General features: G+C 36.5%; 1 protein-coding gene across 2 annotated transcripts; it reads right to left on the bottom strand.

The window, feature by feature from the left end:
* Positions 1 to 11,714: 11,714 nt before the first annotated feature.
* dhx58 (DEXH (Asp-Glu-X-His) box polypeptide 58) lies at positions 11,715 to 21,087 on the bottom strand. Of its 2 annotated transcripts, XM_079609359.1 has the most exons (13): positions 20,981 to 21,087; positions 20,218 to 20,391; positions 19,911 to 20,115; positions 19,071 to 19,261; positions 18,233 to 18,346; positions 17,985 to 18,117; positions 17,697 to 17,882; positions 16,729 to 16,976; positions 16,240 to 16,551; positions 15,950 to 16,140; positions 15,362 to 15,455; positions 15,035 to 15,160; positions 11,715 to 11,864 (listed from the first exon to the last, which is right to left on the bottom strand). In XM_079609359.1, exons 2-13 carry the CDS (start codon positions 20,389 to 20,391, stop codon positions 11,772 to 11,774), a joined length of 2,067 nt encoding a protein of 688 aa, XP_079465485.1. In that variant the 5' UTR covers positions 20,981 to 21,087; the 3' UTR covers positions 11,715 to 11,771. The 2 variants fall into 2 exon arrangements, with proteins under 2 accessions (XP_079465485.1, XP_079465486.1); XM_079609360.1 differs by lacking the exon at positions 11,715 to 11,864 and having other exon boundaries at positions 13,981 to 15,160.
* Positions 21,088 to 22,050: the final 963 nt, after the last annotated feature.

Raw genomic sequence — 22,050 nt, 5'->3', positions numbered from 1 at the left:
TTCACCTTTGAGGTCATTTTCAATACAATCTATAACTGAGAGGAACCAGTTAGATGCTGCTAGATGGCACTCTTCATTACCAGGATAAATGGCATGAATGACCAATCAGAATCAAGTATTCCAAAGACCCATGTATGAAAGCTTATTTCCGCCATGGAATTATTATTTTTTTTTAAAACATTTTGTGATGTTTTATCTCACAATTCATACTTTTTTTTATTCCATGGAGCAAAAGCTTCCATACTCGTGTAATAAATCTGCGTGAAAAAAAAGAAGATATAATGGTGCTGCAGTGTCCATTATCCCTCACAGCCTCGCTTTCATTCCCGTTAAAAATCAAAGACGGGACTGCTGTGAATAAGGTCTATACACAGTTGTACAGAAAGTGCAGGAAAACTCAGAAAACAAAGAAGTTGACTCATCAATCAGTGCCTCAAACCAAACTCTTAATATATATTTCAAGATTTGATTCCACTACAGATGTTGTATGTGTGTATATACCATAGACTGTAAAAAAAAATAGGTATACATGCTATAATGGTCTAGGAGGTATGGTCCTTTAAGATCCATGTTTTGGGGTTTCCCCCGGAGCCCAGAAGTCACGCAGAGTTGGACAGAGGCTGATATATGCTGCGCCATTCTGTTTTCTTTTTGCGTTTTCCTCTCAATTAAATATATTTGTTCAAGGTAACCTGTGTCGAATGCATCCTTACAACACAGTAGGTTACAATGCGTCATGTGTTAATATGATCTAGCATCGTAAATAAACCCATGTTTATTGTGTCAATGAAGCTTCTTTGAAAATGTAACCTTATCCATTTCCCTGGTGTGAGAGACTGTATGCAGTAAAAACTTCAAACACATCTGACTCTTAATAAAGTAGATGAAGAGCATTTGGTTTGTAATTTGTTCTAGGGAGCTGTCCTGAAGCCAATAGACTCCAGTCCATTCATTTCACTGACTGTGTGGCTCTTAATTATGTTGTATTTAATCAATAAACCATTAAGGTGTACAGGGTGTAATCGAAAGACCCTGGTCACCTTCACACCCCAATGAACATCTCATGAATGAATATACAGGTCCTGTTCAGCCGCAGTTATCGCTTTCAACAATTGCATCATTTCTTTGATCAGCAATATATGGGATGCAATGCGTGTCAAAACGGTATGAAAATGCATCAAAATTTTGATAATGGCATCAGTGTTTTTTAAAAACACAATGTAATTGCTCACTCTCTCATGTATTTTTATTCCAAGTAATGAACTATATTTCACAACTGATTAATCATTCTGGTAACTAATAGAACAAAGGTCACCCATCCTCATTTCCAAGGACCCTCTGTGATCACTTTGGCCATTTTAAATAGTCTATATACTGATTCATTAATTCACTCCACAATTGCATAATAATACATGCTTTTTGTTCCTTACAATGCTACCAAAACATCCACACACACATCAACATAAACTGAATATAAATTGTAGAGCAAAGTAAACCCCTTTAGTTTGCTATACTCAGTGTTATACCAGCATGAACTGTGAAGGAGTGAGTCATTGTTGAGTGCTGATATGAGTGTAGGAGTGAGTAGAAAGAACAATTTAAACACACACACACACACACACCAATTACATATTACATTCTTTCTCAAGCTTTATAATCACTGTTGCTCAAATTCATTCAGGTGGTCTGCCTTGATATGAGTCTTTAGAATTCATCATTTAGAATCATTATGCATTTTTTTAAACTTGCTTTTTTAAAGGAGAACTCCGGCGCAAAATGAACCTTTGGTCTAATTACACATTGTTACCTAGTCAACCGTTATCTGAGATTTGTTTTCATGATTATCGAATGTAAATAGTTTTATCTCTAAAAACAGTTTAGCCTATAACGCTAGTATATGGGGCATAGAGTAATGACAAATAAAAATCGCTTGTTAATACCACTAACAAGGCTCAATAGCCCCACACTAACACGGTAGCATAATGAGGGTCCCTACCTTCAAACCGAAGCATTGAGAACTTTGTCAGTGTCCAGACAGTTTAATAATAAGATATTTTATACATACAGTCAACTTCGCGTATACAGGCAGAAGCCATCTTTGAAAAACAGTCAAAGGCAATCGATCTACGAATGCCGATCCAAGTGCGCTGGTGAGATGTGAACGAGCTATAAGTTGTGATAAGGTGAGCACGAACAGTAGGCTACGTGTACATACGTGTACATATCCTTCCGGAAACAACGGACCATATGAGATTCTACACAGTTCAGCGCACTTGGATCGGCATTCGTAGATCGACTGGTAGTGACTGTTTTTCAAAGATGGCTTCTGCCTGTATACGCGAAGTTGACTGTATGTATAAAATATCTTCTTATTAAACTGTCTGGACATTTGTAATTAGAGTTCTCCTTTAACAATGGATTTCCTTTAGAGATTATTCATCTGCGTAAAGAATGAATGTAAAAATGACATTTTTATATATACCCTTAATTAATATAATTTTTTTTTTTTTTTTTATAAAAATAAAAGATTGAGTACACTTTAACAAACTAATATAACAGAATATGCCACAAAAATAATCTCGATTATCTTGTTTATGTAATCGTTGGAGCTCAAAATTGGGTCACACTTTATATTAGGTGTCTTTAACCATGTACTTACATCAATAAATAAGTACAATGTACTTGTGCTCATAATGTATGGATAAACACTTTCTCTGCTATTGAGGTGGGATATGGGTAAGGTTAGGGTACGGGTAAATAGTGTAATTATAAATTACAGAAATGAATAACAGATGTAATTACATACAGGTATTTAAAAATATATAGTACAATATAAAAACATGCAAGTACACAATAAGTACATTTTAACTAATTATTCTTTTAAATGTTAGAACATAGTTAAAGTAACCCAAAATTGTAACTGAAAATCAAATTGAATTAATGGCCCAGCCCTAGGTTATAACACAAAACTGATGTAGTACTGGATGTTGATACTTACATCTCTTTAGGGTGATTATAAGTGAAGCTTCTGAAAGATGTGATGATGGAGAGAGGCTCTTAAAATGACCCAGACCAGTGGAGAGAGGCTGAATGTCACCCAGGGATGATTCGCCTTTAGCGAGATACTCAAATGATAAGAGTCCTTGACTAGAGGCGCAGCTGAGTGGCTTTACCTAATCCGCCCACACAAAAGCACATTTGAACTTTACAGCACATCAACAGAAAACAAACGGACACTTACATGCACACAGATATTCACACTGTTTACATATAATGGACATACATGCACAAACCCATTTACATTTCACTTAAAATACATGCACTCACAGTTGCATCAACAAACACAAATATTTTTTCTCATTGATTAATCATGTAAAGGCAGCTGAATGATTTAAGTGATCTGAATACCTAAACGAAGTTAATTGAATACCAATGCATTTAAGATGCTACATAACAGACAAAGAATACAAACCGTAGGCCTATTTCTCACAATACTTATAATATAACTTATAGCCAACTCTTTTGTTACCTTTGCACTCAATGGCAAGCATTAGAAAAGTTTTAAAGTCAGCATGAAATATAAATTCACCCTATCTTTGTTGCCTACACCGTGTTATCCTATTTTTAAAATCTGCACCCTATTGACTTGAATGGGGCAAATTTTAAACCTGCTTTTATTTCTCTTATCATCCTTGATGTGTCATTACAAGTGCCCAGCCATGTTGAGTGATTCCTTCAGAGTGAACACGGTGAATCTGACTGCATTAGATGTGAAAGATATTCATAAAAATGATGTTAATTCAACAAGCGCACAGACCTGTATTTAGTTCCTGTTTTCGGTCGAAGTCCACAGTAGTCGATTGTCGAGTTCACGCGCGTGATCATAGGTAACTAAACATATGCGCGTGAACTCGACAATCGACTACTGTGTTGTCGATACATATTGTTTCAAAGCAGCTTTACAGAAAATAGCAGCTTTACAGTGTCTTACAATTTAGAGTGATCTGTTATTATTAGAGGTGACAGAAATTTATTAGACAATGTAATTCAAGGCAGAAACAGTGAGCTCATACACTCATACACTTCCAAATTCTTCCAAAACACAAAAAAGCATTCAAAGGAAATGAGCTGGGACCTAACTGATATGATCAGTGGACCAGGGAAAACCACTTCCTTTCACATTGCTCCAATCACTGTGGCCACTCCTCGCGGCTATAGGAAATCGTGGAATAATATCAGGGTTGGATCCTCCAAGCACCCGATTGCCAACCCATTAGGAAGTGTGCCAGTGTGAGGGGCTGTCATTACCTAACTCACAGTTAAACAACGAAACGTCCTGATCTGCACCTGCAACACATTTAACCCATTAAAATCTGTTGCCAAAGATACGTTTAGCACATAGCATGCATATCCTTTCTAATTATTGACCCACAGTAATGGAGCAGGACTAGATGCAATACTAATGCACCCACGAACTAGTCATCCAAACCATATTTCATCCCTTAATCTCTCTCTCTCTCTCTCTCTCTCTCTCTCTCTCTCTCTCTCTCTCTCTCTCTCTCTCTCTCTCTCTCTCTCTCATTCGGTGGATTTCTTTTTTTCCCAATCCAAACGCCCCAGAAAAACGGTAATCCTCCACCGCTCAGCTGATTGAAAAGCATCGGAGGCACATTAACGGTTTGTTCACAAGAAGTTGCTCTGGGTCACACTTAAAACGCTGGTCAAATGAGGTGGAGGAAGTATTAATTTAAAAAATATAAAACAAACAAACAAAAATAAATAATTTCTGTTTCAAAACTTGGAGAATTATTTTCTAAGAAATTATTAATAGGCTTAGGTATTCAGCAAGGATGCATTAAATTAATAAAAAATGTCACAGTAAAAACAATTCTTACAAAAGATTTCTATTTCAAAATGCTGTTCATTTCAACTTTTTATTCAAAGAATCATGAAAAAAATGTTTTACGGTTTCCAGAAAAACATTAAAGGACAAGTTCGGTATTTTACACTTAAAGCCCTGTTTACAGATCGTATCTGATGAAATAGAACGGTTAAGAAAAAAATTTGGACACATTCTCCTGTCCCGAGAATTTTAGGTTTATTTAGCTTTTGTGGACCTATTTTGCCAAACGCGTCACACACGTGATTCTTCCGTTGAGAGCTTGAATAATAGACACTCTAATAATGTGTATGACGAGGTTACCATCAAAAGTGGGCTAGGCTAAGTTACTCTCGATAACAGATTTACCGATCATGAAGTAGCCAATTACTCTAAGATTACTTACCGATCTGATAACTGGCCATTCAACCCCTCTGGCCTAGGACGCTTTTTACAATTATGTTTCGGGACGTAGAAGAATGTCTCGATAACAGGTGTCCTGAGCAAATCCCGAACATCACGATATGTGACAAGTCGGCGAGACCTCGGTTTCGTCAACGGAGACGTTTAGATTCTCCATCCACTCTGTAACCAGTAGGCAGAGGCGCTGCAATAGGACAGGCAAGGCAGGCAATTGCCTGGGGCCCCGCATTTTGAGGGGGCCCCCGAGGATCGATCATTTAAACAATTAAAAATGTTCCTATTAATATAGCACGCACAAGCAGTGACGCCGCCACACCTCCGCATACCCCTTAGTGGGGCCCCCTCTCTTAATGCTGTTTATACTAATGCAGCCTTTGGCGCTTTTTCTAACTGACGCTGCTTACTCGCGTTTCTATCAGGTTTCTATAGCTATTTTCGAATCATAGCCAGAAATGCATGAATTCATGTATTAAACATGAAGAGGACATATCCATCTGGAAGCCAGAAGCGGAAAAAAAGCAAGATGAAGTGGAAAAGAAAAAACAGAACTGCGGTAACGTTAAGTGTCAAAATAAACCTAAAATTCTCGGGACAGCAGCATGTGTCCAAATTTTTATCTTAACCGTTCTATTTCATCAGATACGATCTGTAAACAGGGCTTTAAGTGTAAAATACCGAACTTACCCTTTAAGCAGTGCAACTGTTTTCAACATTTCCAAGCCGTTTGGAATCGACTCCTCTTTAAGAGCGCTTTTCAGTTCAACAGAGTTAATTATTAACTTCAAATTGTCTCTCGCTCTTTCACAAAAGGTTCTTTCGGACAGTTCGTTTCAATGAACCTGTATATTTTAAAAAAAATTAAGCTGTTAATTTGCGTCATCGAGTAATGACGTCACTAGAACGTATTTCTAACATCTTAAAAGTTTTATAGTATGCCATAATAAACCATATGTGATCGCATATTGCTGATTATTGCCTTTCATTCATTCAAGTTAATGGTGTTTGTCATGACATTTTAGACATGTCATGTTTAACCATGCAATAAATGCACATCCTTAAACTAGATTTATTTTTTACCCATTACTGCTAGGCTATGGGCAATTTCAGGGGCATCCATAATTAAAATTTAATTTAGAATTTAATTTAAAATTTTCGAAGAAGGATACTTTCTACATTCTTATATTCTGTTGTCACTCCAGGACTAAGTTCCTCTGATCTTTCGTTGAAAAAAAAAAAGAAGCTGTATAGCCTACACCAAATCAGCATATTCTGAAGGATCATGCAACTGAAGATGACAGAAGTTACAATAAAAAGTGTGGCGTCCCTAGTCCACATGTATCACAAAAATGTGCAAATGTTTTCCTGGCCGAGAAGGATAGCACTTTATTTTACAGTCCTGTTTTGCATGTACATACATGTAGTAATGACACTAACTGGGTAAGGTACTAACCCTTACTCAGTATTTTAGTGGGTAATTACATTGAAAGTGCACGTACGGTAAAATAAAGTGCAACCCCGAGAGGACATATTAGATTTGCTTATGGAAGCTGAAGTTGGACTGTTGAGTTCTGTGGAGGTGTGGGTTGACACCTTTACTCAGTGTGGAGTAGAGGTGGGGTGGAAGTATGCAGCTTTGAGCCAGAAGCTACTGAGAGAAACAGTGTGCTACTTGTTTAATACAAGTGTGGTGAGTTAAAATGCTCTTGCATTTCAAAACAACCACTTCTTTTTTCTCTTGACAGTTTTTTGACCGAAATTTTTATCTATCCATCCATCTTCTCATCAACCTCCTTCTCATGACTCTGTACAACAGCACACCTTCCTTCCCCGCTTGTTTCTCACTTCTTTCCTGTCCTTTCAATGGCTTACATTGGCTAGTGAAGGTTGCCTATACCTGCAGGGCGATGTGCGTTACTTGTCTGTGTGTGTGAAACAGAGAAAAAGCATGTGTGTGTGTGTGTCACTCCATTTGCAGCTACATAAATAGCCATTTCCCGCCAGAGCAAACCCACTTTCCCAACACCCACCTTACACACGAGTCCCAGCAGGCACACACACACACACACACACACACACACACACACACACACACACACACACACACACACACACACACACACACACACACACACACACACACACACACAGACACACACACACACACACACGACTGATTGCTACAGAAAAGAAAGTTATTATAATTCATTATCATTCCCCAAGTCTTTCTGTGATTATTGTGATACATGAATGACAGCCCCTTTAATCCATTTATACACAAACAGTAAAATCAAATGTACACTATCACAACTTAATGCACGACTATACATAATTAGAGAGATTAAAAAAAATAGATCTGAGAGGCAAAGTAGGAATTTAGAAGAAGGCAGAGGACTTAGAGCTGTTGTGTGTAATGCTGAAAAATGTCCCGCACAATCTATTCCCTCTGCAGAATACTCTATTCGGGGGCTGACTGAAGTGATATAAATTTTCTTTACTGAGTATTAATTTTTATTTATTAAAACAGGTAAACTGATGCTAAAATCTGTCAAAATAAAAAATTCCCTTTGTTTGTTTTCCGTTATCCTTCAGTTAGCAAGCTTAGCCTATGTTAGTATAGTGCTAATTGGTTAAGAAAAGTTCTTTTGATTACCTAGAAAAAGCTAAATCAAAATAACCATACTTTCTATTAGATTGAGGCAGGGGACATGATTCTATGGTTTTTACTCAACAGTGGCTCATATTACAGTAATAATGTCAAAGCAAGGAAATGAATGAAAACATGAGGTAAGAGACACATTGCATCTCAGGAAAACAAAAGCTCTAATAATTGTGACAAGTATTGTTTGTGCTTGATTACAGATATTTTATTGGGATAGCAACTTACTGTTTGACTGTTTATTTGTGCGTCATCATCATGTGGACTATAAAGTAGCATAGGGCTACTCTACCATTCAAAACTTGGGTCAAAATATAGTAAAAAGTAATATTGTGAAAAATAACTACAATTTTCAATAACTTTTCTATATATTTTAAAATGTAATTTATTCCTGTTTTCATTGCTCCAGTCTTCAGTGTCACATGACCCTTCAGAAATCAGTTTAATATGCTGATTTGGTGCTCAACAAACATTTCTTTCTATTATCAATGTTGAAAACGTTGAGTTGCCTTTTCCTTGATTAGATAAGGACAACACAAATAAAACAAAGGCATAAGAGTAGACACAAATGTATTATACACAGTCAACACTTTTTATGGCACAAATGGAATGCCATACGTTTAAAATACAAAACAAAATTGTAGCTTTATAAATGTCTTTATGTTTGTCGATTTTGATGGATTTAATGCATTCATCTGAATAAAAGTATTAATTTCTTACAGACCCATACATTTTGTTAATGTACAACTTTGGTCTCGTTGTGGACTAATAAGTTGAATTAATAAGTGCTTGTTAATTTAAAGTCAATATTTGATTATCTTTGTAATTGTTCATCAAACTTTAATAACTTGCTCTGAAACAAGTTTATTTTTTTGGCAGATACCACAAAATACATCCTGTTTTATCCACTGGGCCATATTCTGGTATATAACTTTTCGCCATCCAATCAACCCCGGATGCATAAAATTAAGTCGTGTCCTGTATTTTTGAGTTGCGAAGGAATTTAATGTTCAGTATATGTTCAACCAAGGTACTGTTTGAATGTGTTTGTGTAGTTTGCATAATTGTCCAAACAAACTAAAGAACGGTGTGCTTTGTTTTCCAGTATTACACATTGTATTGTGCTTAGCAATCTCTCCCTCCCTCTCTCTCTCTCTCTCTCTCTCTCACTCACACACACAGTCAAAAACACACAAGCTAACACACACCTGCCTGTTTGTCAAGAGCTGGCCTGCACAAACGCCAGATAGAGGTTGATTGAACACAGCAGATGTGAAATTACCCATACCCCATTTGGGCCAATTTCCTTGTCTTTTACTGGCTGTTACTGGCTATCTGAAGAGAGTCAACACATCCATTCAGTCTCTCTTTTGCACACACACACACGAATACACAGTCTATGCACACTGTTCTCTCTCTCTCTCTCTTTTTCTCTCTTTGTCTCGTTCAGCATTGTAAATAAAAAAAACAGCCCAGTCCACCTGATCATTAATACACAGCTTCTTAGCAGAGAAAATAGGAGCCTATTAACTATAAATTTGGGAGAATAAAAGAAAACAAGATTGACAGTGTGTTTTTCATAGAAGCCTGAGAGAGATGGACAAAAGGAGGAGGAGGGGAGGGAGAGTCAAAGACAGCAGGAGAGAAAGAAAGACTGAAGGAAAAATGGGTAGACAGTGTGACTGTGCCGATAATGACAGACACAGCAGCACGTTGAAGAAAAGTTTGTTTCTGCCATTCTTAAAGGAATAGTCAGCCTAAAAAACAAATTCTGATATTATTTATCAAAGTCATACAATGACTTTATTTGAGGAACAGACTAAAATGTAGGTCATTACTCAAGGATAGTCGGTTGAGCTGTTAAAAACAGTCAGTGAGTGGAACTCAAGAAGAATGTTCACATTTATTTTTTGCCCTCTGTAAAGCAAGAGTTTTGAAAAGGCGGAATATAGATAAAGCATAGTATTATTTGTTTATAATCCAAACAATTCTTTTGAGTAATTTCTTTATCTTTTCCAATAAACCAGTTGATTTTCCAAAGATCCTTTCAGTGAGCAGGGGTCAGTTGCATACACTTAGCCATTATGTTAAGACAGTCTTAAAGGAGAACTCCAGCGCAAAATGAACCTTTGGTCTAATTACACATTGTTACCTAGTCAACCGTTATCTGAGATTTGTTTTCATGATTATTGAATGTAAATAGTTTTATCTCTAAAAACAGTTTAGCCTATAACGCTAGTATAACGCTAGTATATGGGGCATAGAGTAATGACAAATAAAAATAGCTTGTTAATACCACTAACAAGGCTCAAAATAGCCCCACACTAACACGGTAGCATAATGAGGGTCCCTACCTTCAAACCGAAGCATTGAGAACTTTGTCATTGTCCAGACAGTTTAATAAGAAGATATTTTATACATACAGTCAACTTCACGTATACAGGCAGAAGCCATCTTTGAAAAACAGTCTCTATCAGTCGATCTACGAACGCATATAGAATCTCATATGGTCTCGTTCACATCTCACCAGTTGGATCGGCGTTCGTAGATCAACTGCCTTTGACTGTTTTTCAAAGATGGCTTCTGTCAAGTTGACTGTATGTATAAAATATCTTCTTATTAAACTGTCTGGACAATGACAAAGTTCTCAATGCTTCGGTTTGAAGGTAGGGACCCTCATTATGCTACCGTGTTAGTGTGGGGCTATTTTGAGCCTTGTTAGTGGTATTAACAAGCTATTTTTATTTGTCACTACTCTATGCCCTATATACTAGCGTTATACTAGCGTTATAGGCTAAACTGTTTTTAGAGATAAAACTATTTACATTCGATAATCATGAAAACAAATCTCAGATAATGATTGACTAGGTAACAATGTGTAATTAGACCAAAGGTTCATTTTGCGCCGGAGTTCTCCTTTAAGATCTAGTATGACTAGTCAAGGGGCAGTCAGTCCAATGTATGTTTTTGTGTAACTGACTTAAAAAACGAATTGATGACTAACTTGTAAGACTATTTATGCAACTGCCAAGTCTTAGAGGAAACTTTTTTTTTCTCAGTGTGAAGAACATCTGAAGAACCTTGCATTCAAAAGGTTCTGTGGATATTAAAGGTTGTTCATGGAATCATGGATGCCAATTAAGACCATTTGTTTTAAGAGTGACGATCCGGTTACAGCGGTTCTCGGGTCAACAACTCATTGGAAGAAAAGGTTTAATTTAAAAGACTTGGGATATGGCACATGATTCTCATGTTTGGGTTCTTCAAAGATCACTTTGGTCAGGAAAAGACTTGTTGCATTCTTTAAAATCCTTTTTTGCACCATGAAATAAAGGCAGAATATGGGTTTGGAGCAACATGAGGGTAAGTGACAATTTTCATTCCTTCATCCAACTATTCCTTTAATCACTCCACTACAATCACTTTCTTTTATACCTATTTTTTTTTTATACAAACTATATACAGTCTCAACATGTTAGTGTGGTGTGATGGTTATATATGGACTGAAAGAACTGGGTTTACAAGCTGTACACAAAAAGCCAAGCATATGTCTCTGAATAGGTTTGCTTTTGCATGTGAGCATCAGTAATTAAAAACCATGTTTAGCTACGATAGAAGGTGGAAAGCAATTTCGGAAATATAGATTTGCTTTACGAGACTTGTCCGTATTTAGATGTAATTTTGTTTTACAATCCTTTTGAACTGACCACAACCATTGGGTAGACATTTTTTTAACATTTGGTTTTGATTACAGACTCTTTGTTGGACTAAGAGCGAGGAATGTCTCTCAGTCTCTATGTGTGCCGAGTCATTTTAAAGTGACGGCAGGAGAAATATTTGGTTTTGTCCTCTTGGAGTCCATTCATCCATCTCCATTCCTTCGCCATCTCTTTTGCACCTGGGTTTCTATGGACACACACACACACACACACACACACACACACACACACACACACACACACACACACACACACACACACACACACACACACACACACACACACACACACACACACACACACACACACACTAACAAATTAAGAGCTAGAGAGAGACTTACACAAACAGACCCAAACACACCTATGAACCCTGCTGACATGATTAATCCTGTCTGATAACGTCAGACTGGAGCGCACACACCAACAACATCTGCGCCATGCCTGCTTATGTGCATGCTGTAGCTCTGTCTATATTTCTGACCCATAGCTGTTGCTAGACTCTTTTTAGGGTCTTTCACCTTAACCCCCCTAAAATCTGTGGTTGAGCCTTTTTGCAGTTTTTCTCCTCCGTTTGAATTTATTTATGAGGTTCAAATACTTCATTTTGGTGACCTTTTATGCACTAATTTGTGCTGGATTAGCTTGTCTGCTGGTATCTTAACGAGCACGGTATTGGCCAATCACAAAAGTCGATGTTGCACAGCCGATATCACTGAATATCCCACTATGTTTTATTATTATAATTACGCTACGTTTATATGGCTATTAATTATATTGTAGACTATTGAGTGGATAAAATATAGAAATCCTTTTAAAAAAAAATATATATATATAATAAATATATACCCCCCCCCCCCCCCCCCCCCCAATCATACACACGTCCAGCTATAATCATATTAATTTGAAACAGCAACCGAGAATATTTGTCACAAGCATTGATTAAAACAATGATGATGACAATAATCACATGAAAAAAAACGACTTAAATTTGGCAGTGATAAACCTTTGGCAGTGAGGGGGTTCGAACCAGTTGGCTCTCTGAACACTTGATTCTGATTGGTCAGTTGCGGCATTCAGTGGCCAAATGTTATAGTACATTGACACTAAACTGTGTATTATACAATATGCTATAAAGGAAGTCATAGTGTTAGCAGAAAAACGAGACAGAAATTCTGTGACAGAATTTTAACTTTGACTTTTAATGTCCTTGCTAGAGTCCGTGTAAATGAGCAGCACGTGTATGTGGATGCGTGATTTATTCTGCGGGCATTGTGTGTGCGTGTGTGTTTAAATGTGAGCTGTGGGCGTCGCTGAAGCACTGATCCATGCAAAACCACACTGGCACAACACTGCCCTTTATGCCAACCCCAGGCCTAATGGCTCTGGCTCTCTTTTGCTTTGATTACACTGAATAAAACATGAACACAAGAATATAATATAGATAGATAGATAGATAGATAGATAGATAGATAGATAGATAGATAGATAGATAGATAGATAGATAGATAGATAGATAGATAGATAGATAGATAGATAGATAGATAAACCAACTAATCACCCAATTTTCAGTAATTAATCGTACCTAACATACAATTTTACAATTCCATTTGATTCTCTAAGCCAAGGTAATGCAGCTAAAGATATTAAGTAAATATTTGTAAATAAATAACCAAATATTTTAAATATTTGTTTAATGGCATCATTTTACTAACTAAGCCCAGATACTGCTACTGATATCTCTGTTAAATAATGTAATGAAATAAAAACATAAAAAAAATAAATCATTTTTGGGAATAAAAAAATATATAAAAAAACGAACTGAGCAAAATTGACCTCCAAAATATCCAGGTATTTTGAACCCATGTGCAGACTATAGGGTGGCTATTGACTTTTACAATGACGTCACATGTCTATAGGTTTGACTCACAGTCAAAGAACCAAAGCGTTGAACAAACCCAAGAGTGTTCAAGGCAAATCACAGGTGCATACAGTATTAACTAAGGGGAAACTCACAATTAACAGAAAGGAAGCAAAATTGCGTGGCGCCATCTAGTGGCTGACACAAAATTCGTTTGAAAATCTATCAATCTGAGAAACTCAGCATCGTGAAATAAGAGCTTATCTTTAACTTTTGCTTTTGTTGTCTTCTCACGCAAATCTATAACTGTAGTCTTTCCTCACACACAGGTTCATAACAGTTCATAACAGTTCATAACACTTGTGAAGCATACATAAGGACACATGACATGCAGTTAAAAAAACACATCACATCACATGCAGAGCATAATTGTTTTATTTATAAAAAAAAATGTATATATTAGCTACAGATGCAATATACAGAATCTCATGTGTAAATGTTATGCAGAAATTTAAAAAGGAAAGAATATTTAAGACATAGCCTACATTTCACTTTTTTTGAGAAACAGTTTTAAGTAGCCTATACTATAAACAAACCTAAACCCAGTCTATAAATGAAGGCTCGGAGATTTCTTAGTGTGTTCATATTTCTCCTCAGTTGTAAGTTACTTAGGTTAAAAGCATCTATTAAATGAATATATGTAAATGTTTGAGCAATCTGAAAGTGACGGTCTGAGCGCAATGAGGGTCATTAAGAGCTTGGAGTGCATTTATAGACATATTGCACAGTAATGTAGACAATAACTAATAATCATAGAGCAGCACAGTCCTGATCCCTGAGAGGTACAACAACAAAAATGAATGAAAATATGTTAAAGATAAATATACTCTCAAAGCATTTAACACACACATGCACACACCTTTCTCAGACAAAAGAAAATAAAACAAAACCCATAAATGACAAAAACTACTAAGTAAATAGAATTTGAGGTACAAACATTTAAAGTTTACAAACAGCTATATTGAACAGAGGTTCCCAACTGTATTTTGACTATCACAATCAATCACAAAAGCTACAATGGCCCCCAACATACATGAATAATCATGATGACATCAGAAAGGATAATTTCATTTTTAAATTATGCTGATAAATAGTTTCATTTAACATTTAGCAGATGTGTTTATCCAAAGCGACTTACATTGAATTTTACATTCTTATCAGGTCTTGCTTTCCCTGGGAATCGAACCCATGACCTTTGCTTTACAAGCGCCAACGCTCTACTGTTCGAGCTACAGGAAAGCTCATTTAAACAGCTTTTAGGATAAACAGTAATCAATAGTTTACAAGATGAAAGCCACTGTAGAGAAATACCCACTGCAGACAGAAAATCTGGCACAGTGAGGGTTACAGGTTTCTGACTGAGTGTAGTTGTGTCAGTCGTCTAAGTCCAGGTCAGGGAAACCGCTGCTCATGTAGTCAATAAAGTCAAAATCTGTCACCTGGAACTCAACATCCTTCCAGTTCTTGCCAGGGACTTTGCCTCCAGGAGTTTTCAAGAAAAAGTTCTTTATTTTCAAACAGGGGAGTATTGCCACCATCTTGAATTTAATCTCCAATCCCCAGTCCTGAGAGAGAGAGAAAGAAAGAAAGAAAGAAAGAAAGAAAGAAAGAAAGAAAGAAAGAAAGAAAGAAAGAAAGAAAGAAAGAAAGAAAGAAAGAGAAAGAGAGATAAAGAAAATTTGGTCACTCACTATTCTTAAGGAGTTCTTCCTATGTTCATTTGGATATTACAATGTGATCTATTCTTGTTTCTTTCTTTCTTTAACCTTTTCACAGTTACTGCAGCTGATAACCCGTCCAGGCTCCCAATCTTCAAAAGTCCTCTCCAGAAACACTTGCCCACCAGTTTTATAATGCCTTCTATGAAATAGACAAACACAAACATGTTTGTTTATAATCATAGTAGGAATGATGTAAATTATGTTCTTTTGACCTTTCTTTTTATCAAAGAATCCTGAAAAATTGTACGGTTACGGTTTTCACAAAAAATTACGGTTTCCACAAAAATATTAAAGCAGCACAACTGAACATTGATAAACATGAACACTGAACATTTCTGAACATCGATAACAATAATAAATGTTTCTTGAGCATCAAATCACTATATTATAATAATTTCTGAAGGATCATGTGACACTAAAGAATTGAGTAATGATGCTGAGTACGTTACTTTAAACTGTATTTAATATGTTCCAATATGACTATTTATGCTGAATTTCTGATCAAGTAAATGGCGCTTTGGTGAGTATGAGACTTCTTTGCAAGATTGTGTACGGTAAATTCATCACTGTTCTACATTTTCCAGAATTATTTGGTCTGTGATATTGACTGTGATGTACTGAGGACTAACTCACTTAAACTCAGGGTTGATATTGACATGGTGTGAATTCTCTATCTTTCTTATATCTTCTGCACTGCAGACGTGAAGGAAACATCCTCTGCATTGAAGCTGAACCTGAGCAGGACTGTAGCGCTGCTTCCTCTCATCCCTTTTCCCCTCGGCTTGGATCCGAATCAAAACAGACATTTGTTGGAGCTCAGATATCTGACAAGCAGAAAGAGAAATGTTTTTTAGGCAATGAAATTGGAATACTTAGACTTTTTCTATCATATGAAATGTAGAAGCCAGATTTAAATTGCAAACCTTGATTCTGAACTCTCTTGGACTCATTCTCTGTACTTGGTCAATAGCTTTTGAGGTCAGACCTTCTAGATACTCATTGGTAAACTCCCTGCGCAGTTCACGCCCACCTTCTTCAGCCACCACTGAGTAGACGCTGTTCTCAGCTCGAGCCCGCCCACTGGCCTGCTGCTGAGCGATCTCATTGGTCAACAGCCCGTAACGTACAACTAAGTTGCATTCTGGAATATCGAGTCCTTCCTCAGCCACACTGGTAGAGATGAGGAGGTTGTGGAATCCATCTCTAAAATTTTTGATGGTCCTCTTCTGTACACCCTAAGAACCAATACAAAAAACAGACAAATACTGTATATTATAACAAGTAGAGAAAGTTATTAGCAGATTCAGAATTAGTCTGTATTCCCTTCTGTAGATACTAGATGTTTCTCAACTAAACACGACCAACAAATGCTTTATAAGAGGGAAACCATTTGAGATGTTTTCTTGCTGTACCTGGTTCATGTGGTCGGCACCACTACCCGTTCCAGTGAGAATGGCAGCAGTAATATTGACCTTCAGCAGCTCACGGTTGGTGTTCACCCAGTCATACAGACAATGTGTGCCCCTGCGCGTCTTCGAGAAGATTATACCGCGAGACGTTTTCTCTCTAAACTCTTCCAGCAGCGTGAGTTGCAACCTGGCCAGTTTGGGGTTTTCGTAGCGGACATCCGATGCCAGTTGTTTTAGCTCCACATGGTTCTCTGAGTAGTAAGAGCAGAAAAATCAGTTTTGGAGTTAACAGACAAATGATTAATACAAATAAAGGGACAGTTTGAATATGCACAAACGTAACTGAGATTTAAGCAGAAAGCAATATGATCAGTGAACTTTAATTTCGACTTGGAATATGGTGCACAAATCATGTGGACTGCATTTATGGTGCTTTTTTTGGCCAATAATTATATCCATCTTATGGCAATTACCCATAAAATGTATAAAAATGTGATGCTATTTTATCTAAATAAATAAAAAATGAAACAAAAGAATAAAAACAATGGTTTTTAAATGCTACTTGTGAATTTGAACATCACAACATTATAACGTACAATATAAAACTAGTTATTCACTATGAGACTTGCTAAAGATTACATTTAATAGTGTTACATTTTTAGTATTTTTTAAAGAATAACTTTAAGTCAGTGTAAAAATAGGGGAAATAGGCACAAGTAAATATATACAATATCAGCAGATATACATCCAATACTGACTAATGTAATACAAAAAGTATAACGCTGGCCCATAACGATATGGTACTGATATATTTTTGTCCTTTTTGAAATTGAACAGTCCCACAATTAAATGCTTTCATTGTGTGAAAAAATATTTTTGGATTTCACAGAAGGGAAGATACAAGGTAGCCTATACAGGTTTGGTGAATAAAGTAAATGACAATGTTCAACAGCATAGTAAAAAATCCACACCATCAAAAAGTCCCTGGAGAAAGAAGTCTGTTCCATCCAGCAATTTGTTTTTCCTTGAATTGTAGAACTCATCCAGAACATTGAACGCGTCCACCATGCGAACGGTGTCGTTAATGAGAAGAGCATCGTTGTATTCCCGCAGATGCAGCGCACACTGAGCGATCAGTCTGTTCTCTTCTATTACGCCTGATCCAAAAACACACAGTCAAGTCAAGTCATTTTTTTTTTTTTTTTTGTAGGGGATTTGGAATGTACAACTCAAAAGTTGTAGTTGCAATGACATCTAACCTGCTTTCTCTAGTTCCACCACATCAGCTTCATATTCCTGTGTGCCCATCTCCCGCAGGCTACGGCTCACCGTTGGAGGCATGAACTCATGAATCATTGACATCATTGACTTCAAGTGGTCGCCAAATGGATCCTGTTGACACAAACACATATACACATATTTTGGTCACTGAACGTTCAAGCAGTTGTGCAGTGGAGAATGGCATTATGACTACAGGTGCAGTCTGGAAGCATACGGAGGACAGTACCAGGGGTCTTTTTTCAACAATGTCATATTGCTTTTTGGGTCTAGGGACGACTTTCTTGAGCGCTGGTGTATAATCCTTGGTGGACACAATTACTGAATCCAGATTGGCACAGATCTGAAAATGAGAAGAAAGAGTAAGAATTATTTTATTAATTTGGTAACATTTTACAATAAGGTCTCATTTGTTTATATTAGTTAATGCATTAAATAACATGAACAATGAGCAATATATACTTTTACAACATTTTTATTAACCTTTGTTAATGTTATTTAGTTTCTAAAAATGTATTAATGTTAACAGATGCAAATTTTGATCCTAAAATATATTAGTACATGTTGAGATTATCATTATTTAAGATTAATAAATGCTGTGGAAGAACAATTGAAACCTTATTGTAAAGTGTTACTATTAATTCATAAAGCAAAAAACTTCTGTTGGTTTTTGTATTAACAAAATTAGAGCCCTGTACCAGGGCTGTACCACCACCTAATCGAATATTTACGAAATATTCGCTATGACTTTACTAGCAATTTATTTATCGACATTTTTGCCAACATTGGCAGTCAAAAATTAATGCTGAAAAAAAAAATCCATCTTTTTAAGCCATTTCAGAGCAAATACATAATTATCCATGTTGAAAATCATCATAAGATAATCATTTTAGCTGTATCGTTTGAGCTGTGTCGTTCCTAATCTACACACACACACACACACACACACACACACACACACACACACACACACACACACACACACACACACACACACACACACACACACACACACACACACACACACACACACACACACACACACACACACACACACACACACAAACCTGCAAGACATGTTCCACAGCTTTATCCAGTGACTTATTTCCTCCTGTACCAGGTGATGCTGTGAGGCCCAAAATCTGGGGCAGCTTCCCTTCTTTTCTCACTTTCTTCTCCACATAGCTGCCCATAATCTTGTTATAGACACTTTCCTTTTGCGTGTGGTGACATTCATCTATGATCAGCAGGGTGAAGTCTAAATAGAGACAATTTTTTAGAGTTTGTCTGTTTGTAAGTAACAGGAAGACAAAGGAGACAAAACATTTACAGTTGTAATCGAAATTATTCAACCCCCATTGCAAATCAGGTTTATTGGCAAAATTGACAGATTTTCAGCTGTTTGCAATGAACAAATAAAACCAAAGTAATTGAAATAACTCAACACAACAAATGTTTCAAGTGGTTTCCCCAAATTCAACTGAAAATGCAACTTTTAATGACTTCTGCAGTCTCAAAATTATTCAACCCCCTGAATAGAATCCCTCACAACAGCACAAATCTGCAAAACAGGTGCTGTCTCAAGCACACCTGATGCAACTAATCAAGGGATTTATTAGTTACACCAGGTGTGCTTAAGCTAGAACACATGAAATATCTGAACTGGCTGGGTTTGTTGAGTGTCAAGTTTGACTGCATGTTAGAAATATGACTAAGTCAAAACAATGAAACCTACAAAGATTTTTTTTTGATCCAGTCAAGACAAGACCTGTACAATGGGGGTTGTTTACTGTTCTATTGGATAATAGTATGTGACAGTATTCATGTAAAGAGACACTTTTTATATTTATGTGCTAAAAATAGCACATAAATCATGTTGTGGTGTGTCTTAGAAAATAATCTGTTACCTGTGAGATCCACGCGTTTTTCCTCCTCCGTGCTGTTCAGGGCGTTCTCCAAGATCTGTGCCGTGCAGATGACCAGGTCTGAGTCCTTGACCAGTAACCCAAATAACTCCTTGTCATTGCTGTCCCCACTGAAGGCCTTTATCCTGTATGGCTTCCCAAGATAAGGGTTGAATTCTTTGTCAAAGTGCTGGTCTACCAGGTGCACCTGAGAACAATGAAAATATAAACTCAGCATGAAAATCTAAAGAAAAAGATATAACAACATTATGCACAGACCCAGTGTAACTGAGCAGTGATCTGGCTTCACCTTGTTGACGAGCACTGCCACTTTGGCATTGGCAGTAGTCTCCAGGTGTTTCTTGGCAACATAAACAGCAGCACGGGTTTTTCCTCCACCAGTGGGCAGCCAGATGATGCTGTTCTCCCCCTTTAGAGCCGTCTGCACCACTTCCTCCTGGTATGATCTAAGAGTGATCTCCATCTACATTCACACACAGTCACCAAAACACAGTGGAAGCCATTTACTTTTAATCAAAAATGGTTAGTGTTTATGTACACTCTTCAATAGGGGTTATATATAGAACCCTAGGGTTCTTGACTCAATTCAATAAAGAACTCTTTGTTTAGGAGCTGTTTAATTCATAACATTTTGTTATACAATGACTGTCACAGTTCCTGCTGATTTGGGCACAAAAATGTATCTAGTAACGTGCTGTAGAGTTTACCAAGTAAGAGTTTCCCTGTTACTTTCTGGTAAAAAATTATATCTGGATTGCAGTTAATATTACAGGAAGATACATGTAAAAAAAAAAAAAAAAAAAAACGAAAGAAAGTTTTAGACCTTTTGGCAACTTTCATAACATTATTATAAGCAAGCATTTAAAGGTGAAATGTTACTAGCTTTACCTGTAATGTTTTTGTGCTCTGTTAACTACTTGTGGTCTAATCATTAAGCTAACAATTAATATTTCCATGTTAAAAATATCAAAGCTACTACTCTGCTTATGGTTTTGTACGAGACTACAAATTAGATCAAAGAAATTTCTGAACTTGTCAGTAGATTCACTCACCGGTGCTGCTATCACTGTGGTGGCGAGAGGTCTCTGTGTTACTTTGGAGAGGGTAAACCTTCTTTGCTCTTTAAAACGTCCCTTTATGAGCCTGCTGAGCAGAAAACGAAACCAAAAACAGAGAAAGGGCCCAGGAGGAGGAGATGAATGACATACAACAAAAGAGGGCTACATTCAATGACAGCAGGTGTCTGTAAGCTGAGAAATTAAGTATAAGAAATGAAAGAAACTTTTTAATAAGCAATAGGGTGCTTCTGTTCTTTGATTGTCTCTTGGACACCAGTAATGTGGACATCTAAAACAGAATTTGATTTGTAAATGTGAAGAGAAACACAGGCAGACGCTGCACTGAGAAAGTAATGGAGAGACCTTGATGGGGCCCTATTTTGCAGTCAGTGATGTTAGGAAATGAAAACTGAAGAAATTGTCATTTGCCTCTTAGTCATGCTCAGATCCAAACAAATACATTATGGAAACTGAAACAATACTGTGTGGAGGAGGTTCTAGATACTCATTGTAAAGATACTCATGGTATTATTAGATACTGTATTGTAAAGGTTGAACCCCTTTAATTTAGCTTTAAGCACATTTACCCAAAAATCTTATTTCTCAATATCGTTAAAAAAAATTCTACTTTTTTTTCTAATTAAGCTTAAAAAATATTTTAAAATAAAGTAAATAAATATACATTGTCAAACTTCATAAAAATTGATCTAATGATTGTATTTCAAAATATTACAGTTTGCAAACTCAAGGATGATTAATTTTCAGCATCATTACTCCAGTGTCACATGATCCTTCAGAAATAATTCTAATGCTGATTTACTGCTCAAAAAACATTTCTGATTATTATCGATGATGGAAACAGTTGCACTGCTCAATATTTTTGTGAAAACTGATACATTTTCAAACAACACATTCTTTATTTAAAAGAACAGCATTTATTTTAAAAAAATGTTTTGTCTTTTGTAACAAATGCATTTACTCTCCCTTTTGATAAATTTAATGTGTCCATCCTGAACGAAAAAGTATATATTTTCCCCCAAAATAAAAACCTCCCTATATAAACT

Source organism: Phoxinus phoxinus (assembly GCF_949152265.1).
Source record: "Phoxinus phoxinus genome assembly, chromosome: 1".
Lineage (NCBI taxonomy): Eukaryota > Metazoa > Chordata > Actinopteri > Cypriniformes > Leuciscidae > Phoxinus > Phoxinus phoxinus.
The sequence above is the reverse complement of the archived record's forward strand: the minus strand, read 5'-3'. Positions and strand labels throughout refer to the sequence as shown.

Coding starts and splice junctions, on each gene's coding strand:
- dhx58 (XM_079609359.1), bottom strand. CDS start 20,391: ATGGAGATCACTCTTAGATCATACCAGGAGGAAGTGGTGCAGACGGCT. Junction 17,883..17,984: donor GGTGGAACTAGAGAAAGCAG/GTTAGATGTCAT, acceptor TTTTTGGATCAG/GCGTAATAGAAGAGAACAGA. Junction 16,552..16,728: donor GTGCCGACCACATGAACCAG/GTACAGCAAGAA, acceptor ATTGGTTCTTAG/GGTGTACAGAAGAGGACCAT.